A 24,136-nucleotide genomic window follows, 5' to 3' on the forward strand; every position below is an offset into this window, starting at 1 on the left:
AACTTCATGTACCTCGATTATAGGTTTGAAACAATTCAGATCGCTAAAATAATCCCAATGATTAAAGGGATATCATTGAACTTTTAAGAAAAGAGGCTGGCTGGTCATCAAGAGAGAAAAGGTTAAGGAGATGTTCTGTCGAAGCATTCGTAATTAAAGGATTTGAAAATGAACAGTGTAAAACTATTGCTGCAAGTCAGTGAGTTGAAACAGGCACATAAAATGCAAAATTATTAGAAGCATAAAGGGAAATGCCAAGAGTTTTTTTTTTTCCCTTTTAGTTACTGAAACTAAGTTAATTGTGAAATTTAAGAGGGAATTGGATAAATTGTTGAAGGAAAATAAAAAAAAGCATAGAAAAAGGCCTGGGAAATGAAATAAGTATTGAAAGTTTGGATAATTGCCGCAATGAGATGAATGGTCTTCTCCTAAATTCAATTTCTACCATTGCAGTTTTGATAAAAACTTACCTGCAGAACCAGATGGTGGAGGAGCACCAGCTTTTTGCCATTCTGTTGCTTCTGCAGCCAGGCGGCGCACATAAGCCTCATTCACACACAACAGGATATTTTCTGGTTTTATGTCTGTATGGATAATCTTGCACTTGGAATGTAAATAATCCAGTCCTTGAAGGACCTTGCAGGAGTTAAAAGAGTTTGAAAAATGTTACACGATACCAGTGCATGTTCACAAGTGAACCCTAATTCTCTTAACGAAAAGTGCACACATGGAACTTTTGATGTAGGTTACACCCTTGTAACCACCATTAGAATGCAAAGCAACACCTGAAACTTGAAGCTTTCTTTCTATTCCAGATGTGGGTGCATTTGTTATTCACCATTTTGTAAATCTTCAAATATTAATAAGCCTTTCTCTACACTTAATTGTATGCAAGTTTATATCGCCTACAACTGATCAACAGTGGCAAAATCTTCATTGCACAAATAGAATGGAATTTTATCCTGCAAATGTGATTGTAATAAAACTCTTCTTACTCATTTGTGTAACCAAATTCTCTGAAAAAAGAAACACTTAACACCAGAAGTCTCAAAGCACTTTAGGGCAAAGTAGCATTTCTTGAAGTATAGTCACTGTTATAATGCAGAAAACACAGCAGCTAATTTGAACTCAGCAAATGCTCACAAAGAGCAACATGGTAATGACGAGATAATCTGAGAGTCAGTTGAGGGATAAATAAATATTGGCAAAGGCACCAGGGATAATCCCATTGCTCTTTGAATTAGTGCTGTGTGATCTTTTATTACCACTCAAAGAGGACAGACAGGGCCTCTGTTCAACACTGCATCAAAAAGACAGCACCTCCAACAGTAGTGTTTGCTCAATACACCAGAGTGTCAGTTCCGATTTGTGCACTCAAGTCCTAGAGTAGGGCTTGAAGCCCGACAACCTTCTGACTTAGGTGAGGCTGGTACCACCTGGGCCACAGCTGACACTGACTGTTGTATGCATCTGTGTGAAACCCCTTCAAGTTTCAAAATTCTGAATTATATAACAAACTACAAAATTCCAAAAAAAGGAAATACTTTATATTTCATTAAAGTCAGGCATAGATTCAGAGGGTTCCCCCACCCCCATCCATCTTGCAATTTTAAGCTTGGTTAGCAAAAAAAATCACTTAACTAGATTAACCTGATCAACACTACATTATTTACATTTCCTCATATGTGAAGTAATGAACATGCAAACTAAATAAATATTTATTTTAAAAATTGGAACACTGTAGCCCAGAGGCAGCACTACTGCAAACATTTCAAAGAAATGTGTAGTAATGTAAATACTAAACAGCTCATTATAGATTACAATACAAAATCTACAATGCTGTCTAAGTTTCTGCCTTTTACACATTTTCAGAACAAACTCTCAGCTAGCTACCAAGGGCTTTAATATGTAACAAATGTAGCACAAGTTGTTTGATATTGTCGAAGGAAATATATTTCCATACTGGTAATCAGAAAAATGAACACAAACTAACGAAGATTACCACAAGAGGGAGCACTATACAGCAAAAAATTGTCAGCTACTGTTGCATTTTATTTATTAATTCAATTAGCTTTCCAATAAGGCCCCAAGCTTATCGATTTGTAGATCCTCCCATTTGTTTCATTTCCTTACAACTTCCTTCTTTAAAAAGCACACACTTACTTGTCGAATGATGCTTTTGACACAATTGATAGGAAGTCCCTGGTAGTTTGATTTGATGATCCACTTCAATAGATGATGACCTAATACCTCAAACACCATACAAACATCTTGAACTAGGTCAAGGATATGTTCTAGTCTTGGATCTTCAGATGCTGGTTACAATTAGCACTAAACCAAGGATGTTATTCAAACCAGGAAATTTATATCATTTAGATAAGAACCCTCCAGGGGAACAATTACTTAAAGAAGAGAGTCAATTTCAGTGGCATGTATTGAGCTCACATTTAGTCAAAAAATTCCAATCTTCCAAAGCAACCCTGAAAATGTTGGTCAGGCACGTTATACAAGAAAGTACTTTCACAAACACTGCCCAAGCGCCATCAGCCCTTCGCAAAATCCAGAATAATTTTAAACTCTTTAATCTCTTTAAACTGCAGGCTATTTATTGTTTAATACAAGATGAGTTTGTGCAATGTCTAACTAGTTCCTAATACACGCACCTAGAGAACATTGCTGAAATACTGTTCATGTGGAGGGTAAGCAGCAATGTGTACTGTTTGGGCTGAAAGTTTGTTTCCATGTTCTTACTTCTGTGGCAATCAGAGAGGCCGAAATATGGCTAGGAAATGGAAAAGACCGCACACTGGTAGAAAAGTGGTTGCTTTTCCGAGGCATGCTGTTGGGACAGTGTAGAAGTGATCTGGCTGTATTAACTGATTTAAGAGTGTTTGACATTGCATTTCTGAAATGAGGTGTTCCTTCCCATCTTGATGGGCACAATTTATATATTAAAAAAGTTGTGTTTTTTATATGACAGATTAAATGTGATTATATCAGTCATAGAAGTAAAATCAGAGCTACACCAACAGGCAGTTCTGGAATATGGCCATTGTTTGCTTCATAATAGTTAACTATGCTTCACAACGCACCAACGAAATTTGGCTTTGCAATACTTCGAATAAGCCAAAGCAAGTTAATGCAAAGCATTGCTCAAAGCAACATTTAAAAAAACTACGATCATTCGAATGACAAAACTAGATCAACTTTCAGCATTCTTACTTCCCCACTGTCAGTAAAACGAATCATACTTTCAACCAAACAGCAAATATTCAAATGTAGCCCTTAGCTCCAGATTAACAGAGGAACAGAAAATCAGCAAACCAGACAAGAAGAAACCAGTCAAGGCAGGGAGCTCACTCAGCTACTCAGTCTTAATAATACAATATATAAGCGTACTTAAGAAATTAAGTTTTATCTTGGCTATCCTTGGATCAGTGTGTTCTTAACCCCAACTAGAAAGGAGGCATTGGTGGATCTGGTGCTGGGAAATGAGGTGGGCCAAGTGCTTGTGGGAAACATTTGGACAAGAGTGATCATCGTATCATAAGGTTTAGATTAGTACCAGAGAACAGCAAAGAACAATCTAATATTAGAACTTCGAAATTGGAAGTGGGCTAATTTCAGTGCAACGAGAAAAGGATCTAGCCAGGGTAAAATGGAACCAGAGAGCAACGGGAAAAACTGTAAGAGCAATCACTGATCTTAAAGGAAATAATGCTTCAGGTACACACTAGATACAGTCCAACAAAGGGCAAAAGGCAAGGGAGTCAAAAACAGGGTTCCCTGGATGACTAGGTAAATGGAAACCAAAAAAAGGTTGCATGCTGCATGTCAGGTGAGAAATAAAAACCAGGTCAAATACAATAGGTTGAGAGGGAGAAGAGGAAAATAAGACTGGCTAAGAGTGACTATAAGAAAGGAATGGCAGTCAACATAAAAGGGGACCCAAAAAGCTTCAATCAGCATGTAAATGATCAGGTAGTACGAGGTAGAGTGGGTCCTATTAGGGGCAAAGGTGGTGATGGATGCTTAGAGGCACAGGGCAAGGTCAGGGTATTTAAGTTCTTTGTATTGGTGTTTACTAAGGAAGAGGAACCTGCAAAAATATCAGTTGCTGCAGAAATAATAGAGGCAATAGGCAGTGCAAAAAAATTGAAAGCGTGGTGGTACCGGACAGACTGGTTCTGCTGAGAGTAGATAAGTCTGTTCCAGGTGGCTTTGCATCCCAGGCTGCTAAAGTGGGGATGGAGATAGTGGAAGGGCTTATCTTGGTTTTTCCAACTTCCCTAGTTGTGGGGGTGGGCAGTGTTGGCAAGAGATGCCAGATGACTGGGGAGTAGCAAATGCTTATTCAAGAAAGGGTGTTTGGTCAGTCCTAACAATTACAGGACAGTTAGTCTAACATGAGTGGTTGGAAGGTTTTGGAAACCTTAATCAGGGTAAATATCGCAGCCACTTGGAGAGGTTTGAGTTAATTAAGGACAGCTGACATGGATTTGTAAAATGCAGATAGCACTTGGCCAATCAAATTGAATTTTTTGATGAGGTTAACAGAGAAGCTTGATGAAGCAAATGCAGTGGATCTTGTCTATATGGATTTTTAAAAAAGCATTTGACAAGGTAGCACATAAAAGGCTGGTTGACAAAATTGAGGCTGATGAAATAGGATAGGAGGACCATTGTGCAATTGCAAAAACATTGACTTCAGGACAGAAAGCAGCAAGTTATGATAGATGGTTGCTTTCAGACTGGAAGGTGGTAGACAGAGGTGTCTCCAAGGACCACTGTTTTTATGCTACATAAATGACTTGTATCGTGGAATACAGAGTAGAGTTCCAAAATTTTCCAAACTTGGGGAGGTGTGGCAAACAGACAGCATGACACCAATCGACAGGGCATAGGTATTCTAGCAGAATGGACAGCTAAGTGGCAGACTGAATTTAATACAGAAGTGAAAGATTAAGCATTTTGGTAGAAGAGATGGAGAGAGGCAATATAGACTTACTGGCACAATTCTATAGACTATGCAGGTAGGAAGGAACCTGGCAGTACATGTGCATCAATCTTTGAAGGTGGCAGGACATACTTTTTCTTTATTCATTCATGGGATGTAGGCATTTATTGCCCATCCCTAATACCCTTTAGAAGTGGTGGTGAGCTGCCTTCTTGAACCACTGCAGTCCCTGTGGTGCACCTTCACCCACAGTGCTGTTAGGAAGCGAGTTCCAGGATTTTGACCCAGCTACAGTGAAGGAATGGCGATATATTTCCAAGTCAGGATGGTGGGTCGCAGCAAGTTCTGGAACCCAAGTCTTCAGTATGATTGTCAGAATATTATCAGGGCCCTTAGCCTTTGCAGTAGCCAGTGGCTTCAGCCGTTTCTTGATATCATGTGGAGGGAATCGAATTGGCTGAATACTGGCATCTGTGATGCTGGGGACCTCTGGAGGCAGAGATGGATCATCTACTCAGCACCTGGCTGAAGAATGTCACAGATACTTCAGCCATATCTTTTGCACTAATATGATGGGCTCTCCCATCACTAAAGATGGGGATATTTGTGGAGCCTCCTCCTCCACTATGCTGTTTAATTGTCCACCACCATTCACAACTGGAAGCAGGATTCACCGACAAATGCAGCAAGACCTGGACAATATCCAGGTCTGCACTGGCAAGTGGCAAGTAACATTCGTGCCACACAGATGCTGGGCAATGACCATCTCCAACAAGAGGGAATCTAACCATCGCACCTTGACATTCAATGGCATTACCATCGCTGAATCCCCCACTAACAACATCCTGCGGGTTTCCATTGACCAGAAACTGAACTGGACTAGCCATATAAATACTGTGGCTACAAGAGCAGGTCATAGGTTAGGAATCCTGCGGCGAGTAACTCACCTCCTGACTCCCCAAAGCCTGTCCACCATCTACAAGTCACAAGTCAGGAGTGTGATGGAATACTCTTCACTTGCCTGGATGAGTGCAGTTCGAACGACACTCAAGAAGCTTGACAAAGCAGCCTGCTTGATTGGCACCCCATCCACAAATATTCATTCCCTTCACAACCAACACACAGTGGCAGCAGTATATACCATCTACAAGATACACTGCAGGAACCCATCAAGCCTCCTTGGAGAGCATCTTCCAAACCCGCAACCACTACCATCTAGAAGGACAAGGACAGCAGGTGCATGTGAACACCACCACCTGGAAATTCCCCTCCAAGCCGCTTACAATCCTTGCAAATATATCACCATTCCTTCACTGTAGCAGGTCAAAATCCTGGAACTTAATCCCTAACAGCACTATGGGTACCTGCACCACATGGACTGCAGCAGTTCAAGGCGGTAGCTCACCACCACCTTCTCAAGGGCAATTAGGGATGGGCAATAAATGTTGGTCTAGCCAGCAAAACCCACATCCCATGAATGAATTTTTACAAATGTGGCAGGACTGCAGAGCTTAGATCTTATCTGCTGGTTGTGAGGTCACTTAGCTCTGTCTATCGCATGCTGCTTATGCTCTTTGGCATGCAAGTAGTCTCAAGCTGTAGCTTCACCAGGTTGTCATCTCCCTCATTTTTTTTTAAGCTATGTATGGTGCTGCTCCTGGCATGCCCTTCTACACTCTTCGTTAAATCAGGGCTGATCCCCTGGCTTGGCTGCAATGGTAGAGTGAGGGATATGCCAGCCATGATAACAGATTGCGGTTGAGTACAATTCCGATGCTACTGATGGCCCTCAGCACCTTGTATGTCCAGTCTTGAGTTGCTGGATCTATTCAAATTCCATCCCATTTAGCATGATGCCATACAACATGATGGAAGGTATCCTCAATGTGAAAACAGGGCTTCGTCTCCACAATGACTGTGCGGTGGTCACTCCTACCAGTACTGTGATGGACAGATGCATCTGTGGCAGGCAGGTTGGTGAGGATGAGGTCAAGTTTGTTTTTCCCTCGGTTCTCTCACCACATGTCACAGACCCAGTCTAGCAGCTATGTCTTCTTGCACTCGACCAGCTCAGTCAATAGTAGTGCTACCGAGCCACTCTTGGTTTATTTTCAAGACAGCTCCTCAGTATTTGGTGATAGACATTGAAGTCCCCCACCCAAAGTGCATTCTATGCCCTAGCCACCCTCAGTGCTTCCTCCAAGCGGTGTTCAACATGGCGGAGTACTGATTCATCAGCTGAGGGTGGGGCAGTGGTATGTGGTAACAGCAGGTTTCCTTACCCATGTTTGACCTGATGCCATGCGACTTCATGGAGCCCAGAATTAATGCTGAGGACTCCCAGAGCAACTCCCTCCTGAATATATACCACTGTGCTGCCACCTTTGCTGGGCCAGTCCTGTCGGTGGGTCAAGGCATACCCAAGGACGGTGATGGTGTCTGGGACATGATCCGTAAGGATGACTATGTCAGGCTGCTGCTTTACTAGTCTGTGGGACAGCTCTCCCAATTTTAGCACAAGCCTTCAGATATTAGTAAGGACGACTTTGCAGGGTCAATAGGGGTGAGTTCCGGTGCCTAAGTCAATTGCGGGTGGTCCATCTGGTTTCATTCCTTATAGACTTTCTAGTGGTTTGATACAACTGACTGGCTTGCTAGGCCATTTCAGAGGGCATTTAAGTGTCAACCACATACTTAAAGTAAAAACAAAAAACTACTGCGGATGCTGGAAATCCAAAACAAAAACAGAATTACCTGGAAAATCTCAGCAGGCCTGGCAGCATCGGTGGAGAAGAAAAGAGTTGACGTTTCGAGTCCAATGACCCTTCAACAGAACATACTTAAAGTAATTAGCGAAGCACACCAGATTTTGGGCTCCATAAATAGAGGCATGAGTACAAAAGGAGGGCAGTTATGTTGAATTTTTATAAAGCTCCAGTTAGGCCCTAACTAGAGTATTGCATCCAGCTTTGGTCACCACACTGTAGGAAAGGTATGAAGGTCCTCGAGAGGATGCAGAGGAGATTTATCGGAATGGTTGCTGCTTGGGATTTAGTTACGAGGTTAGGTTGGAATGGCTAGGGTTGCTCTCTCCTTGAAGCAAAGGAGATTAAGGGGAGGTTTGACAGAGGTGTAAAAGATTATGACAGGCTTGCATAAAGGTAGAGAAGGAAAAGCTTTTCCCATTAGCTGATGGTACAAGGACTAGAGTAAAAGGACTAGGGGACAGAGACTTAAAATGCTGGGCTAAAGATGCAGGGAGAATGAGAGAAAAAATTCTTATGCAGCCAGTGGTAAAGACCTGTAACGTGCTGCCCACAAGGGTGGAAACAATCAATGATTTCAAAAAGAAATTGTATGGGCACTTGAAGGAAATAAACTTGCAGGGCCTCAGGGTCTGAGGGCAAGGGAGGGGTTGGACTGACTGGACTGCTCTGCAAGGAGCCAGCTTGGACTCGATGGGCCTAAAGACCTCCTTCTGTGCAATAAATGGCTTTATGACCATTGTGAATACAGCCCACTGGTTTAATTTCATTAAGCTGAAAATGAAAACTGTTTTTCAAAAAAAAGGATACGGGATCCATTCACTCCAGAAGTTTTGAAGTCATCCAATAACTGAACCACCTTCTCTTTATTAGGGTCATTGGGGTCACTATTGCGAACCTGAAAAAGATGACCAAGAAATTATATTTTCTCATCTAAGTACCATTCTATCTACATAGACACTGGTTTAACACAGTAGTAGAAAAATTAAGTGGTATTTGTTCAAACAGAACAATTATGAACACAAAGATACAAATCCATACCACAACTATAAAAATGGTCCCAGCTGTTTGCTATTTCAGATTATTTTGCACATAATGCCACTTCTGTTCATAAGGATATGGGCTTATCAATGCAAGCAGATTGCTTATACTGCCCAGGAGACAAAATATGTGGAACAAGCTTAAGTCATAACAATTACATACTATTAGTCTTTTGGACCTGCTGCATCTATAAATTAATAGCTAAATGCTTATTAAATCAATGAAAAATTCAAATGATTTTTAAGAAGTGCTTTTCAATACAGAGGCCCAGGCCCTCAAGGAATCTCTGTTGGATCAGGTCTATGCTGTCATTTATCAGTAATATTTTGAAGTACAATTAGGTATGTTGTCATAGCTGTTTTTGCTATCTATGCATTTCAAGAGGAAAGGTTTAAGTAAACAAAAATGAAAATCCTGTCAGATCGCTGCTCACATTCTTGTTGCCAAAGTTGATATATTCAAAACACATTTCTAACGATGCCTTTCAAAATAAAAATAATTTTTCATAAAAGTTTAATTATAGATGCTTCAATTAAAATAATAACGGTTGTAGAAAAAATAAATGTCCCCAGCCTTTCAATTAACTTGATAACCTTGCATTGTTCATAGTAGACAATTTTGCCCTGAGCCTGTCCTGCCATTTAAATTAGATTAGAGCTGATCTGTACCTCAAATCCTTCATTCCAATTCTTGATAGCTTTAGCTAACAAAAGGTCATCAGTCTCAGGCTTAAAAATTGCACCTATTTTAACATTAGTAAGCCTTTTGGGACAGGTGGCGGTGGAGGTAAAAGTTTCAGATTTCCACCAGCCTTTGGGTGAAGTGTTTTCTGATTTCACTCCTGAATGGTCTAGCTCCAGTTTTAAGATTATGCCCTCTTGCTTTTGACTCCCTCACCAAAGGAAATAATTTCTCTATCTACCCTACTTAATCATTTTATTATTTTAAACGTTGATTAGATCCCTCTCACCCTTCCAGCAAATTAGTATTGTATGCCTTCCAAGGGCAAAATATCCTTTAAAGGTTCAATGCTCAAGACCAAACACAGTACTCCAGATAGTATCTGACCAAGACTCTGTACAACAACCATGCAAAAGTTAGACTTTGAGAAACAACATATTGTACCTTGATTTACTTGTAAAGTTTTGCTGTATTAGTGAAGCTCACGTGCAAGACCCAAAAGTGAAGCATAGATTTTTTTCTTAAAAAAAAGTGTTTGAGTAACAAGTTCTCTTCAGTTGTGAATGTGTAACTCCTTGACTTGCATCTGGGTCAGCAACTTTTACCAAATCATGATATTATAACTGTATTGGTAAGTGCCGAAAAAAATCCTACCCTAGGACTCGGTACACTCCAAAGTTCTAAGATCTGTATCGCATGGAGTTCTGGCTCATGGGGTAATAGCTAACTACATTTTAAAAATCACTACAAAATGTAGAGTATTCTTGCAACCTTAGTTGTTCTTCTGACCTGGTGTGCAACTGCCAGAATTTCATATGGTACAAGTTCTGGTTATAGTTGCCTCCATTTGTACCTGGACAGGCCACCTAAATTTCTTTTTTGGAAAACTATTCAACTCAGATCAACCCCAATGCTTCTCACCTTTTCACTGCCATCAGAATAAACAGATCTCTCATCTAAAGTGGCGTAATCAGTAGGTTAAGAAATTCATTGTATAACTAGAAATAATCACCAAAACAATGAAATCGACCTGCATGGCCTGTCATAATGACTATCAACAGGGCCATTGTTAGGGGTCAGGTTTAGAAATCTTTATTATTGATGCCGTTGTCATTAGAAATGTTCAAAATAAAAACCTCATACTTACTGCTTTCAGTAGTTTGATTTCATCCAGGGCAGTTTCTGTATAATGTTCAGCACTTTTGACAACCTTCATGGCAACAAACCTTTTCCCTCTAAATTAAGAGTAGTAGTTTAATACTTGTTTCAATACAAGGATGATGTAGAAATAATCTTCCATTTTTGATCATAATAAATACAATTAGCAATCTGCCACATCCCAAGAGTGTCTTAAGTTGGAGTTCTTTTAAAAATTGAAAACGTCTTGTGCTTTTGTTTTAATTTCAAGTACAGATATACACAGGAAACTTGAACCTCCTCTCCTACTCAATTTCAACTGACCCAAACAAAAAGCGTTTGGATTTGTTTCAACTGGTCAGTCACCAGTTATTTTAAGGGTTGGATGATGATGGACAAGATACCTCTCACTTAGCTTTCACAATTGTGTCCAAATCTTGTGTGTATTAGATGAGTCAGTAGGACATAGCCAGAGACAGTTTTTGTAACCAAGACAACATATTAGGGCTTCAAAGAGTTTGCAGACTTTCCCAAAATCATGAGTCAGATGCATCCAGGCAGCTTTCTATGAAAGCAAGATCGCAGCACTGCATTTCTTATAAACAAAGTGTGAAGTTAAGCCATGCAGTTGTAGTGATCTGCCAACAGTCAGACTGTTAAATACGGTTGGTCTGGACTTGTTTAAAAAAGACACCATTCACACTTCGATCTAGTGCCATTGAACTCCACACCATAAAATTTGCCAGTAGTAATCAATTGCACAAATTGCTTAAAATTGCCAACATGAAAGCTACCACAGAAAAAAGATAGCTAGAGATTTAAATGGCTTAGTTAGAAGTGACTTACTGAATATCCCAACATAGCCAAACTGTGGAAAAATGGCCCCATCCCAGCTTTCGAATCACATGGTATCGTCCATTAAAAAGATCGCCAATCTTGACATGATGATATCCACCTGTAACATCCAAAGAGGACAATGTATGTTGAAGTATCAGCTATTAAAACTTGAAGAGATCTGTACTTAGGTTTCATTGTCAGTGATTTATAAAGTAAAAGAATGTGTTCTTACAAAAGATCGAAAAGTTAATACATCAAGGGATTGAACCCAGGGCTTTTGAAGTAATGTGGGGAAATCACATGAAGATGCCCATTAAAATAGAAGATATTGAGATAGACATCATGTCTGCTCCCTTCCCAAAACTGCATAAAACCCATAAACTGGAGCCATTACACAAATTAATTTTGGCCTGAAGCCAAACTGAAACAAAATACTTATTACTTACTATTGGGGTAGAGGTTCCAAAAAAAATATATACTGCTTTGAAAAATATTCCAATATATTTAAGAGTGGTAACTTGGTGCAGTTTCATTAACACAGCTGAGAATGGGTTTATCACAAAAAAATACGTTTTTAATCACTGAGTCAATCCACCACTTTGAGTAGCCAGTTTTAGAATGGCTAAAAATGACTTGGAATAAAAACACTTCACTCGTCATATTGGAGTACATCAGTCAGTTCTTTAGTAAATGAAACAAAAGTCCAAAGATTTTTTAAAAAGCATCTAATGCTATCTTTATGGTCAAAATTTTCAGCTTAACTTTAAAGAACATCTGCAAAGGGCTTCAAACGGATGCAATTAGCTGAAGTTCAGTGACTAATTTGTCCTGGGGCGTGGCCAGCTTTGTGGGCAGGACCAAATACTCTCAAGTTCTTTGAGAGATTACAGAAACCCTACTTGCATTAATTTGTGCTGAAAATTCCAATCTTTTGGGCTGATTTCACCAGATGTTGGGTGAATTGCATCAAAAAAGACAAGGCCAGTAACTTAAACCTATGCAAGAATTATTTTTCAGCTGTGGTTTGTATGGTGGAATTCAAGAAATAAAATGCAATGATTCTTGCCCCAGTTGAAATAGAGAAGTAGCCTGGGGGTACAAACTGCAGACAAGTCCCAAGGATCCTCCTCTCAAGGCCCCAACTTCAATATAGCTTGTAATTTGTTAACTCCAAGTCAAAAGTAACACCAATGTATCATATCCCTATATTTTCTTGTTAGAAAAACAAGTTCGCACAGACTCAAATAGTAATGATATTGCTCGTGAAGAGCTAAATTAATTGAGAACTAGTAGTCATGGATTAACTGGATAGAGTTTACAAATGTCCTGTTGTACGCAAGCTATCAATGGGAAACTCCCTAACCACCCACATTAGTCATGCAAAATTCAAATAGGTTGGGTTTTGCCTCCTGCACAAATAGTAATACAGCATAGTAAAACAGTCAAGTTTAAAGTTATGAAGATGACAAAGCAGTGAAGGGTGGAAAGGTACACAGCTGGTGGTACTTCATGAAATCTAGAAGCAAATTTCACCTTATTAAAAGGAAATTACGGTAAATACAAATCTGGTGGAACATTTGACGATATCTACAAATTGAACTGCTTAATTTTAGGTATTCTGGATACCTCCAAGCTTCTTCAATATTTTGAGTCAAATTTCTGTGCTTTCAAAAACGATAGATCATTAATGCGAGATGTGTCATTAAAAACATGCTTTCCAGATGGCAGCATGGATCAGGGTTTATGCGACTGGCTAATATAACTCGGGCTCAAAAAGTTCACCAGAATGGCACCTTAATTAATTTCTTCAGACGTATTATTACAGCAGCCATCTATCTCAAGAGGTGATGCTAGAAGCACAAAGCAGTTGTTACTTTCCATGCTGCAACATCGAGAGTCACTTAAAAGCTGAAATCTCCTGCACCAGTCCTCATCAGATGGTACTGCCATAAGTCACAGGGTCAGATGATGAAATTTATGCAGTATTAATGCACGATCCTGGATACCATATACTTTAAAAAAAAAATCAACTGTATGAGCAGATAGGAAGGATCTATTGCCGTTTGCAGTGGAGTCAATAACCAGGTGGCAGAGATTTAAAGTATTTTTCAGAAGGATTACAGGGGAGTTGATTAGAATGTTTGCCCAGAGGGTGCTGTAAGTCTGAAACTCTGTCTAAAAAAGGTAGTAGAGGCAGAAATCCTCAACGCAACTGAAAAGTGCAAATCTATTCACTTGGTATGCTGTAACCTACAGGGCCACAAACCAAAAGCTGGAAAGTGGGATTATGCTAGATAGCTCTTTCGGCTGGCAAAGGCACGATGGCCTGTATGATCTCCTTCTGTAGCCATAAATTTATGTTTTAATGGCCGTCTCACTTTTAAAGATTTCTCAGCTTATCTGCTCCCTTTACATTATTTCTGTTTAATTTCCATTCTTATACATTCTCCCATTATCACCTCAAAATTTCTCTCCATGAAATTTCATCTGACACTTCCCACACCTGACCAAGCTACTAACCACTTCATCATGGTCCGAAGCCACTTACGGGGGTCTTCTGCAAATGTTAATATTGTGCTACCAATAACAAGAGTCCAGATTTTATATTAACAGCACCTGGGGGTCACCACCGGTTACTTTTAGTTCAAAACATCCATTATTCACTGCATCCTTTTGCCATCTTAGGCAAAGCCAGGCTAATTGATTTACAATTATCCCTTTCTACTTTTTTAATTGGAGATACTACAAAGGAAACCCTCCCCCAATCCTCTGGCACACCTTTCATACCTGTACTGTACAAGTCTTTACTTCCTCTTACTTAGCTCAGCATTCTAGATCAGAGATAATAAGGAAAGGGTGGGGGAAAAAAAAAACAGACGTTGCCTTGGAATAGACATGTATATGGGGTGTTTGAGTCAAAAATTCCATGTGGGATAGAAATATCAAACATACTATTCAGGGTTAAATGATGCCTCCAGGGAGTGAGGGCACAGGCGCAAACCAGTAAACGACAATGTGGCTTGACATCAAACACTTTTTGATGCAAAAAAAAAAAAACAGGCAGGCAGCAACCTTCTACTAGGATAACAGAGGCATAAATTCTGGAATAATTCCAGAGACAATAGTTGTGATGAATGAAGAGGGGCATAGAGAAATTGGAGATTTAGGACTGAGGTGAGGAGAAACTTTTTCACTCTAAGGGTGGTGAAACTGTGGAATTCTCTTGGCTGTGGAGGCCAAGTCACTGAATATATTTAAAAAGGAAATAGATGGACTTCTGGATTCTAAAGGCGTCAAGGAGTATGGGGAGAGCGTGGGAATATGGCATTGAGATAGAGGATCAGTCATGACCATATTGAATGGCAGAGCAAGCTCAAAGGGCCAAATGATGAACTCCTGCTCCTATTTTCTGTTTCTATTTTAAATCAGGTAACTGAATGGCTGCCTTGATTTGTACATTGTGATCTCAAACTGTTGATGCCAATGGATCTTGGTAATCTGACATAGAATGTATCAATGAAGCAACAGTGCCCAAAGACACCCCTTTGCAAACATTTAGTCCCAGTAAAATCTAACAGCTGAGTTATTTGGTCTTAAATGGGCAGGCCACGTCTGCCGCATGGATGATTGCAGAATCCCCAAACAGATTTTCTATGGGGAACAGTTTCAGGAAAACGGCATCAAGATGGTCAATACAAAGGATACGAGGACACCCTAAAAAAGAGCCTTACATACATCTGCATTGCAGACCACCTCTCTTAGGCTACAGGGTTTTCCACATCAGCCCACACAGAGGCAAGTACTGAAATTTAGTTCATCATATTTCAAGGACCATCTACACCAAACTCGCATCATTTGACATGCCCAGAGGAAGGCAAAAGGTGGCAAAGCTCTAGAAGTTCCCCCAAGCACCAACATCAATTGCCAGTTCTGTGGACATCCATGCCAATCCTGCATCAGACTCTGCAGCCATTACAGGAAGACGATGAAATCATTTACAGCTTGGAGATCCTTGAACAACAAGTCTACCATGATGTTTGGTCTTCATGGGCTGTATTGATATGGCTTGTGGCTATAAAGAAACTCACCTTTACAATAGTCACTTGGATCTTCTTGTTCTTCATCATCAGACCCCAAAATCTCATCCTCTGGCTCTTGTGCCTCAGACTCTGTCGTAGTAGGATGGGGTCTTTGTTGAGGCTCAGGCCTGCAAATAACACCCAAGAGTTTATTTGCAAATTACTCCCATGGAGGAATTCCACAGCTGCAGTTAAACTGTTTTAATCTACCCAAGTTTTGTTTTTACAACTGATAAACATCAACGTTTCTTGTGGCGACTTACTTCCTACAAAATAAATTTATTCCTTAAAAAGTACCACTTTTTTTTAAAAAGGAGTATAGAACATGTTAACATTCGGAGGCACTCGTACACAAATTACAGAAAGCTAATGTGCAGATACAGCAAGTAATTAGGAAAGCAAATTGTAGGTTAGCCTTTATTGCATGGAATTGCAGTATAAAAGAGGAAATCTAGCTACAATTATACAGGGCTTTGGTGAGAGTATAACTGGAGAACTGCATACAGTTTTGGTCTCCTTACCCAAGGGAGGATAGATTTGCCTGAGGAGATGGAACGAATGTTCGCTAGATTGATTCCTGGGATGAGAGGGAAGTCCTGCAAGCAGAAATCGAGTAAAATGGACCTATACCCTCTGTAGTTAAGAACTCGAGATGGCCTCATTGAAATGAGCAATGCTTAGCATCTATCCTGTTGAGGCCTCTTAAGGTATTGTTTCCCCTGGCTGAAGAATCTAGTCTCAGGATAAGGGGTTGACCACTTTGCACTAGGATGAGGAATGATTTCATCATTCAGTGAATTGCGAATATTTGGAACTCTCTACTTCAAAAAGGGCTATGGGCACTCAGTCATTGAATATATTCAAGACTGAGATCCATAGGTTCTTGGGCATTAACAAAATCAAGGGATGTGTGGATGGGGCAGGTAAGTGAGTTGATATAATTCAGCCATGATTTTATTGATTGCCAAAGCAGGCTTGAGGGGTCATACTCACACTCCTATTTCTTATATTCTCATGTTCCTAGCTGAAGGCAGACACCACACCTTTATTAGCGTGCTTCTTTTGAAATAATCAAATAATAAAATCGATGCCATTACAAGTATGATTAGTAGATCTGCTGTATCTACAAGTTTTAGCTTGTAATACAATGATACAATGCATTGGAAAACCACAGTAATAAGTTTCAGCTTCAATTATGTTGGTGGATTACCTTAGTGTCCCCTTTGAAAAAGAGCATAAGTGATAAGAAGCCATTCCCATCTTGGTATTACGTGGTGAAGCATGTTTCTTAGATACAGCTGACTGCAGTGTTTCTCATTTTTTAATTCAATTTGAATGCAAGCTACTGTATGACATCAGAAAATATAAAGATTTTTCTTTATTCTTTCATGGGATGTGGGCATCGTTGGCTAGGCCAGCATTTGCTGCCCATCCCCATTTGCCCTCGAGGAGGTCATGAGTCACGTTCTGAAACCGCTGCAGTCCTTGTGGCGTAGGTACAGCCACAGTAATGTTAGGGAGGGAGTTCCAGGGTTTTGATCCAGTTACAGTGAAGGAACAACAATATAATTCAGTGTTCTTCAGTGCAAGGCCGGCAAGCCAGTGGCTGCTCTCACTGACGTTAAGCGAGGCACCCCGGCCAATGGTGCAGTGCTATCAGAGCAGAGCTTTGGCACCGTCAGCCAGGGCCCGGAGAGCAGTGTGCAGTCCTCACTTGGGAGGAGGAGATGCTGGCCGTGAGGTCCGGGGCCCCTTGGAAGGAGAGGCTGGCTCCAAAGTCAGTGAGTGAGCCACTGTGGAGCAGAGCCAAAGGTCATGGGATGGGGTGGGACTGAGGGAAGTGTGTGCGCACACATGAGTGGGGCTGAGGGTGTGCACCCAAGTGTGTGCGCGTACGCTACTGAGAGGGAGAATGTGTGGGGCATCAATTTGTATCCAGGAAATGGGCCCACTCCTTCAGGAGTGAGCCGATTCTGACAGTGGCCTCCACGCAGGAAAATGCCACCTGGCATTTCAATGCAGTTGGCTACTGGAAGTGTTCAAGCTGCCATTGCAGTAGAACATACCAGGAGTGCACCACCAGCTCATCAGGAAAGAGAAGCACAATCTGCAAGTAATTCCCTCACTAACACTGGGGCGTGGCCAAATCAGTCCCATAGAACAATGCACTCTGCTTTTTGATTAATGTCCTTTCTTCCTTTGTGTTATTGCATTCAGGCAATGGCCTCTATTATAGAAGTTGATGTGGCTCTCACATTGCAGGTTTTTTTGCTAAAGTGGCCTTTGCTTGAAAAATAGTGAAGATTACTGATATAGTTCCAAGTCAGGATAGTGGTTGGCTTGGAGGGGAAGAAGCAGGTGGTGATACTTCCATGCATCTGCTGCCCTTGTCCTTCGAGAGCGGTAGAGGTCACAGGCTTGAGAGGTTCTGTCCAAGGAGCCTTGATGAGTTGCTGCAGTGCATCTTGGAGATTGTACATACTGCTGCCACTGTGCATCGGTGCTGGTGGGAGTGAATATTTAAGGTGGTGGACAGGGTGCCATTCAAGCATGCTGCTGTGTCCTAGATGGTGTCGAGCTTTGAGTGTTGTTGGAGCGGCCTCATCCAGGCAAGTGGAGAGTATTCCATTCACACTCCTGACTTGTGCTTTGTAGATGGTGAACATGTTTTAGGGAGTCAGGAAGCAAGTTACGTGCTGCAGAATTCCCAGCTTCTGATCTGTTCTTGTAGCCACAGTATTTATATGGCCGGTCCAGTTCAATTTCTGGTCAATGGTAACCCCCAGGGTGTTGAGAGTGGGGGATTCAGCGATGGTAATGCTATTGAATATCAAGAGGAGGTTGCTAGATTCTCTCTTGTTGGAGGTGGTCATTGCCTTGCACAAATGTTACTTGCCACTAATCAGCCTAAGCCTGAATGTGTGTCAAGTTCTTGCTGCATTTAGAGACAAACTGCATCAGCATCTGAGGAGTCACGAATGGTGAACATGGTGCAAATCATCACCAAAAATTTCCCCTTCTTAACTCATGATGGAAAGGAAGGGTTTTTATTTTTATTCATTCATGGATGTGGGTGTCACTGGCTTAGCCAGCATTTAATACCCATCCCTTCTTGCCCTTGAGAAAATGGTGGTAAGCTGCCTCCATGAACCACTGCAGTCCATGCAGTTTAGGTACATCCACAGTGCTGTTAGGGAGTTCCAGGATTTTGACCCAGTGACATTGGAGGAAGGGCGATATATTTCCAAGTCAGGAATATGTGTGGTTTGGAGGGGAAATTCCAGATCGTGGTGTTCCCATGACTCTGCTGCCCTTGTCCTTCTAGATGGTAGCTGTCATGGGTTTGGAAGGTGCTGTCTAAGGAGGGTTGGTGAGATCCTGCAGTGCATCTTGTAGATGGTACATATTGAGGGAGTGAATGTTTGAGGATGGGGTGCCAATCAAGTGGGCTGCTTTGTCGCTGTCAAGCTTCGAGTGTTGTCGGAGTTGCACTCATCCAGGCAGCTGCTTCAGCCTGGTCTTTCACACCGATGTGCTGGGCTCCTCCATTATTAAGGATAGGGATATCTGTGGAGCCTCCTCATCCGGTTAGTTGTTTAATTGCCCAACACTATTCACAATTTCTTTTAAACTCTGTACCTTGATACTAAACTGTTTACATACTGTATGTAAAGCAGTAAATCAATTTAGTGCAGGCACAACCTGCATTAAATACATTCAAAATTCAAGCAAGGTATCTTTGCCCCAGTTTGCCATTTTAATTTCAAGAGCATCTAAATTACAGTATTCATTTCACCAAGAGTAAAGGCAACAATATCTGCTCTATGCAAATACATAGCCACAATAAGACTGTCTATTTCCACCTCCATGACATCATCCAACTCCACCCCTGCTTCAGCTCAACTGAGGCTGAAGCCCTCATCCATGCCTTTGTTACCGTTACACTTGATTATTCCAACACAGTTCTGACTGGCCTCCCATCTCCACTCTTCATAAACTTTAGCTCATCTACAGCTTTGCTGCCCATATTCGAAGAAGCACCAAATCCCTTTCACCCATCACCCATGCTCGCTGAACCATATTTGCTCAACCTCCATTTTAAAATTCTCAACTTCATTTTCAAATGCCTCAATGCCCTCGTCCCTCCTCCTCTAACTTCCACCTGTTCTGCAACAATCATTTTTAAAAAAAAACATTTGTTCATGGGATGTGAGCGTCGCTGTCTAAAGCAGCATTTATTGCCCACCCCTAATGCCCTTGAGGTGGTGATGAGCTGCATTTTTGAACTGCTGCAGTCCATGTGATGTAGGAACACCCACAGTGCTGATAGAAAGCGAGTTCCAGTAATTTCACCCAGCATCAGTAAAGGAACGGCAAGATGTTTCCAAGTCAGGACGGTGAGTGGCTTGGAGGGGAACTTGCAGCTGATGGGGTCCGGTTCATCTGCTGCCCTTGTCCTTCCAGGTGGTAGGAAACTCGGGTTTGGAAGATGCCATCAAAAGGAGCCTTGAGTCGCTACAATGCATTTTGTAGATGGTACACACTGCTGCCACTGAGTCAGTGGTGGATGGGGTGCCAATCAAGCAGGCTGCTGTGCCCTGGATGGCGTCAAGCTTCTTGAATGTCGATGAAGCTGCACTCATCGAGGCAAGTGGAGTATTTGCACTCCTCCTGCCTCTTCCACTTCCCAACTTTAATTGCTCCATCATTGGCAGCCATGCCTGCAGCTGTCAAGGTCCTAAGCTCAAATTCCCTCCCGAAACCCCTCCACTTCGATAACCTCCTTCAAGATGCTCCTGTGAAGTGCCTCGAGACATTCGATTATATTAAACGTATTTATATAAACACATTGAACCACTTCCTTTAGAAGCGCAATTGAAATTTTAGTATTTTATTCTTAACTATCTAGTGATATGGTAATAAAGCAGAATTAAACCCTAACGTTAGATTGTTAACTCTTAAAACATTTGGGACATGCAGAGTAAGGCACAGTAACTTACCTAATTTCCACAAAAACTAAGCCAGTTATTCCTCAATCATCATTTGAAACATTTAATACATCAACTATTATACATCTCTAAATACTCACAAATCTAAACTTTTATAGAAGCTGCATCCAACAAGATGATAATAGAATAGCAAGTACTGTTATGTTTATTGGTTACAAACTGCTTCATAAAATGCATAAGCACAATTCCCTTCCATTGCATGGTATTCTGATCAGACTAAAAACATATCTGCTCAGAGGTCTCTAAATAATCCCTTTATTCCACCATTCCTAGAATATAAAATCTTATGAGAAACTAGCTGCACAGCACCACCCAACCAGAAGTGCAACATTTCCAGCCACTGCAAAGTCCAACTAAAGAATTTAAATTATTCCAAATTACTGAGCATGTCTAAGCACAAAATGCTGCTTTTTGTTAAAAAAGGCTATACTTTTCTTCACCCTCCAAAAAGATCTGTCATATTTCAATAATTTCACAAGCAAGTCTTCTTTTATTACCAGAGGTGAAAAATCTAACCCGGAAGTGCAATGGTTAAATTAATGAAAGACCATCTTAAGGAGACCAAAAAAAGAAAAGCAATTTTGAAACCAATGATTCATTTGCAAGCAATATGTATAAGTGTTCTGGGAACAGTACATGCACTTTGCTTTCTTCTTCCTAGATGCTAAAATGTACATAGGAAGCATCAATTTTTATTGGGTCACTTGCCAGGTTTAAAAATTGTGCATTTGATAGTTTAAAAGTTAATCAAAGCTTGTTGCAAAAAGGTATGTAAGCAAATAACTGCCTTCAAGGTGAAAAGTCCTCAATTGGGATATATGAGATTTGCTGCACCAAAGACCTTAGGTTATCATAGAAACATCCTTGGCCTTCAAGGCTATTGGCTCACCTATAGGTGGAATCTATTTTCCGACATTACTAACTTTATTCTAAATCAAAATCACTGGAGAACAGCCAACATTTAGTAGCTTAAATTGCTACAACATGCTTATAGTTAGTAAACTGGGATTCACTCAATTCAGAGTCTTAAAAGAAATGGCTGCAGAGATTATGGATATTTGATTGTAATCTTCCATCATTACCTCTATTCTGGAAAGGTCCCAAAGGATTAGAAAGTTGCAAATGTAATGCCACGACTCAAGGAAACTAAAGGCCATGTCTAAAGACAACTGTCATTGGGAAAATACTGGAACCCATTAAGGAAGCAGTAGCACTATATTTAGAAGATCATAAAACCATTTTGACTCTGCTTGGTTGTATGAAAGGGGAATTCGATCTGATGTATTTATTAGAACTCTGAGGATGTAACAAGGTGGTGGATAAAAGGGAAACCAGTGGATGTAGTGTATTTGGATTTCTAAAAGGTGCCACATGAAAAAGCTTTCTGCACAACCCTTAGTTTTAGGGGTAATATATTAGCATAGATAGAGAATTTGCTGACTAACAGGAAACAGAGTCAGGATAAAAGGGTCATTTTCAGGTTGACAAACTGTAACTAGTGGGATGCCACAAGGATCAGTGCTGGGGCCTCTACTATTTATAACCTATATTAATGACTTGGATGAAGCCAGGATGTATTATATCCAAATGTATTGACAACACAAATATAGGTGGGAAAACAAGTTGTGGGGGAGGACACAAAAGGGCCTGCAAATGGATATAGATAGGTTAAGTGAGTGGGCAAAAATTTGGCAGATGGAGTATAATGTGGGAAAATGTGAGATTGGCTGCTTTGGTAGGAATAATAGAAAAGCATATTATGCAAATAGAGAGAGACAACAGAATGCTGCAGTGGAGGGTTCTGGGTATCCTCATACACGAAACAAAAAATTAGCATGCAAATGCAGCAAATAATTAAAGGTAAATGGAATGCTGGCCTTTATTGTAAGGGGATGAAGTAGTCTTGCTACAACTACAAAGCACATTGCCGAGACCACAACTAGAATATAAAGAATAGAAAAACAGAATATTATCTAAATGGAGACGGACTACAGAGGAGAGATCTGGGTGCCCTGGTGTATGAATCACAAAAAAAAATAGTATGCAGGTACAGCAAGTGATTAGGAAGGAAAATAGAAAGTTGGCGCTTATTGCAAGGGGAATGGAATATAAAAGCAGAGAAGTTCTGTTAGAGTTGTACAGGGCATTGGTGAGACCATGACAAGATTCCTTATTTAAGAAAACACAAAATTATATTTGAAGCAGTTCAGAGAAGGTTCACTTGACTGATTCCTGGAATGAGGGGTTATCTTATGAAGAAAGGTTGGACAAGTTGGAACTGTATCCATTGGAGTTTACAAGAATGAGAGGTGATCTTATTGAAACATACAAGATCCTGAGGGGCTTAACAGACTGGATGCTAAGATTCCTCGTGGGGAAGACCAGAACAAGGGGACAGTTTAAAAATGAGGGGTCTCCCATGTTAAGATAGGGATGAAGAGAAATTTTTTTCTCAAGAGCGTCGTGAAGTGGCGGGACTCTCTTCCCCGGAAAGTGGTGAAGGCAGGGTCATTGAATATTTTGAAGGCAGAGGCAGATAGATTCTTGACTAACAAAGGAGTCAAAGGGGTATCAGGAACAGGTGAAAAATGGCATTGAGGCCACAATCAGATCAGCCATGACATTAATGAATGGTGGAGCAGGCTCAAGGGGCTTAATGGCCTACTCCTGCTTCTAATTCATGTTCATATGTAGCACTGCATACAGTTTTGGTTTCCTTATCTAAGGATTTGCATTGCAGGCAACTAGCTTGATTCTTAGAATGAACGGGTTGTCTTAGAAGAAAGTTTGAGCAGCTTGGGCCTGTGCTCATTGGAGTTTAAATAATTTAAAGGTGATCTTATTGAAACATAATATTCTGAGGGGGCCTGAAAGGATAGATGCTGAGAGGGTGTTTCCCCTAGTGGGGGAATCTGGAGTTAGGGACACAGTTTCTGTAAAGGGGTTTCCTATTTAAGGAGATGAGGAATTTCTTTTCTCAGAGGCTTGTGAATCTTTGGAATTCTCGACCCCAGAGAGCTGTAGAGGCCAAGTCATTTAATATCTTCAAGGTTGAGGCAGATAGATTTTTGAACGGCAGGGGAGCCAAGGGTTATGACGAAAAGGCAGGAATGTAGAGTTGAGGTCAAGATCAGAGTAGCTTATGATCTTGTTGAATGGCAAAGCAGGCTCAAGATGCCGCATGGCCAATACAGCTTCTATTTATGCTTTTCTTCGGAGAACATTCATATCATGCACCATAGCATAACTTACATATATTTAATGTCCTGCCTTACAGATGTGTATGAGTTTATTTGCTACTCTATCTTGCCAGCTGACCATGAAGCAAGCTGACAGAAAATGGTGAATACAGGGAGACACAGAGCAAAACATCCCTAATTATCTTCCAAGCAGTTCTGTTTTGTAGAACCAGGTCCTCTAGACCTAAATTAAAGGTTCAAAATTTAATTCACAAAAGATGATTTTCAACCTTTCACAATCTTAGAAACTTGTAGCAGCAAAGTCAGATATTACCACAGTAAACACGAAAGCTGTACCGTAAATTCACTGGCTTATAAAATCAAGAGCACAGAAAACTAATACCTTTCAGAAATGCTCTCCAATGGCTTAGATAACTCACAATTATAGATT

General features: G+C 40.8%; 1 protein-coding gene across 1 annotated transcript in view; it reads right to left on the reverse strand.

The window, feature by feature from the left end:
- LOC144683520 (SRSF protein kinase 1-like) overlaps positions 1–24,136 on the reverse strand; it is an 86,941-nt gene that overhangs the window by 18,750 nt on the left and 44,055 nt on the right. Inside the window, exons 3-8 of the mRNA XM_078546590.1 lie at positions 15,507–15,625; positions 11,428–11,536; positions 10,592–10,679; positions 8,533–8,620; positions 2,164–2,270; positions 471–636 (exon numbers count right to left, since the gene is read on the reverse strand). Of these exons, the coding sequence (XP_078402716.1) occupies positions 471–636; positions 2,164–2,270; positions 8,533–8,620; positions 10,592–10,679; positions 11,428–11,536; positions 15,507–15,625 (677 nt within the window). The remainder of the gene's footprint in view (positions 1–470; positions 637–2,163; positions 2,271–8,532; positions 8,621–10,591; positions 10,680–11,427; positions 11,537–15,506; positions 15,626–24,136) is intronic.

This window comes from Cetorhinus maximus, chromosome 8, assembly GCF_964194155.1.
Source record: "Cetorhinus maximus chromosome 8, sCetMax3.hap1.1, whole genome shotgun sequence".
NCBI classification, from domain to species: Eukaryota; Metazoa; Chordata; class Chondrichthyes; order Lamniformes; family Cetorhinidae; genus Cetorhinus; species Cetorhinus maximus.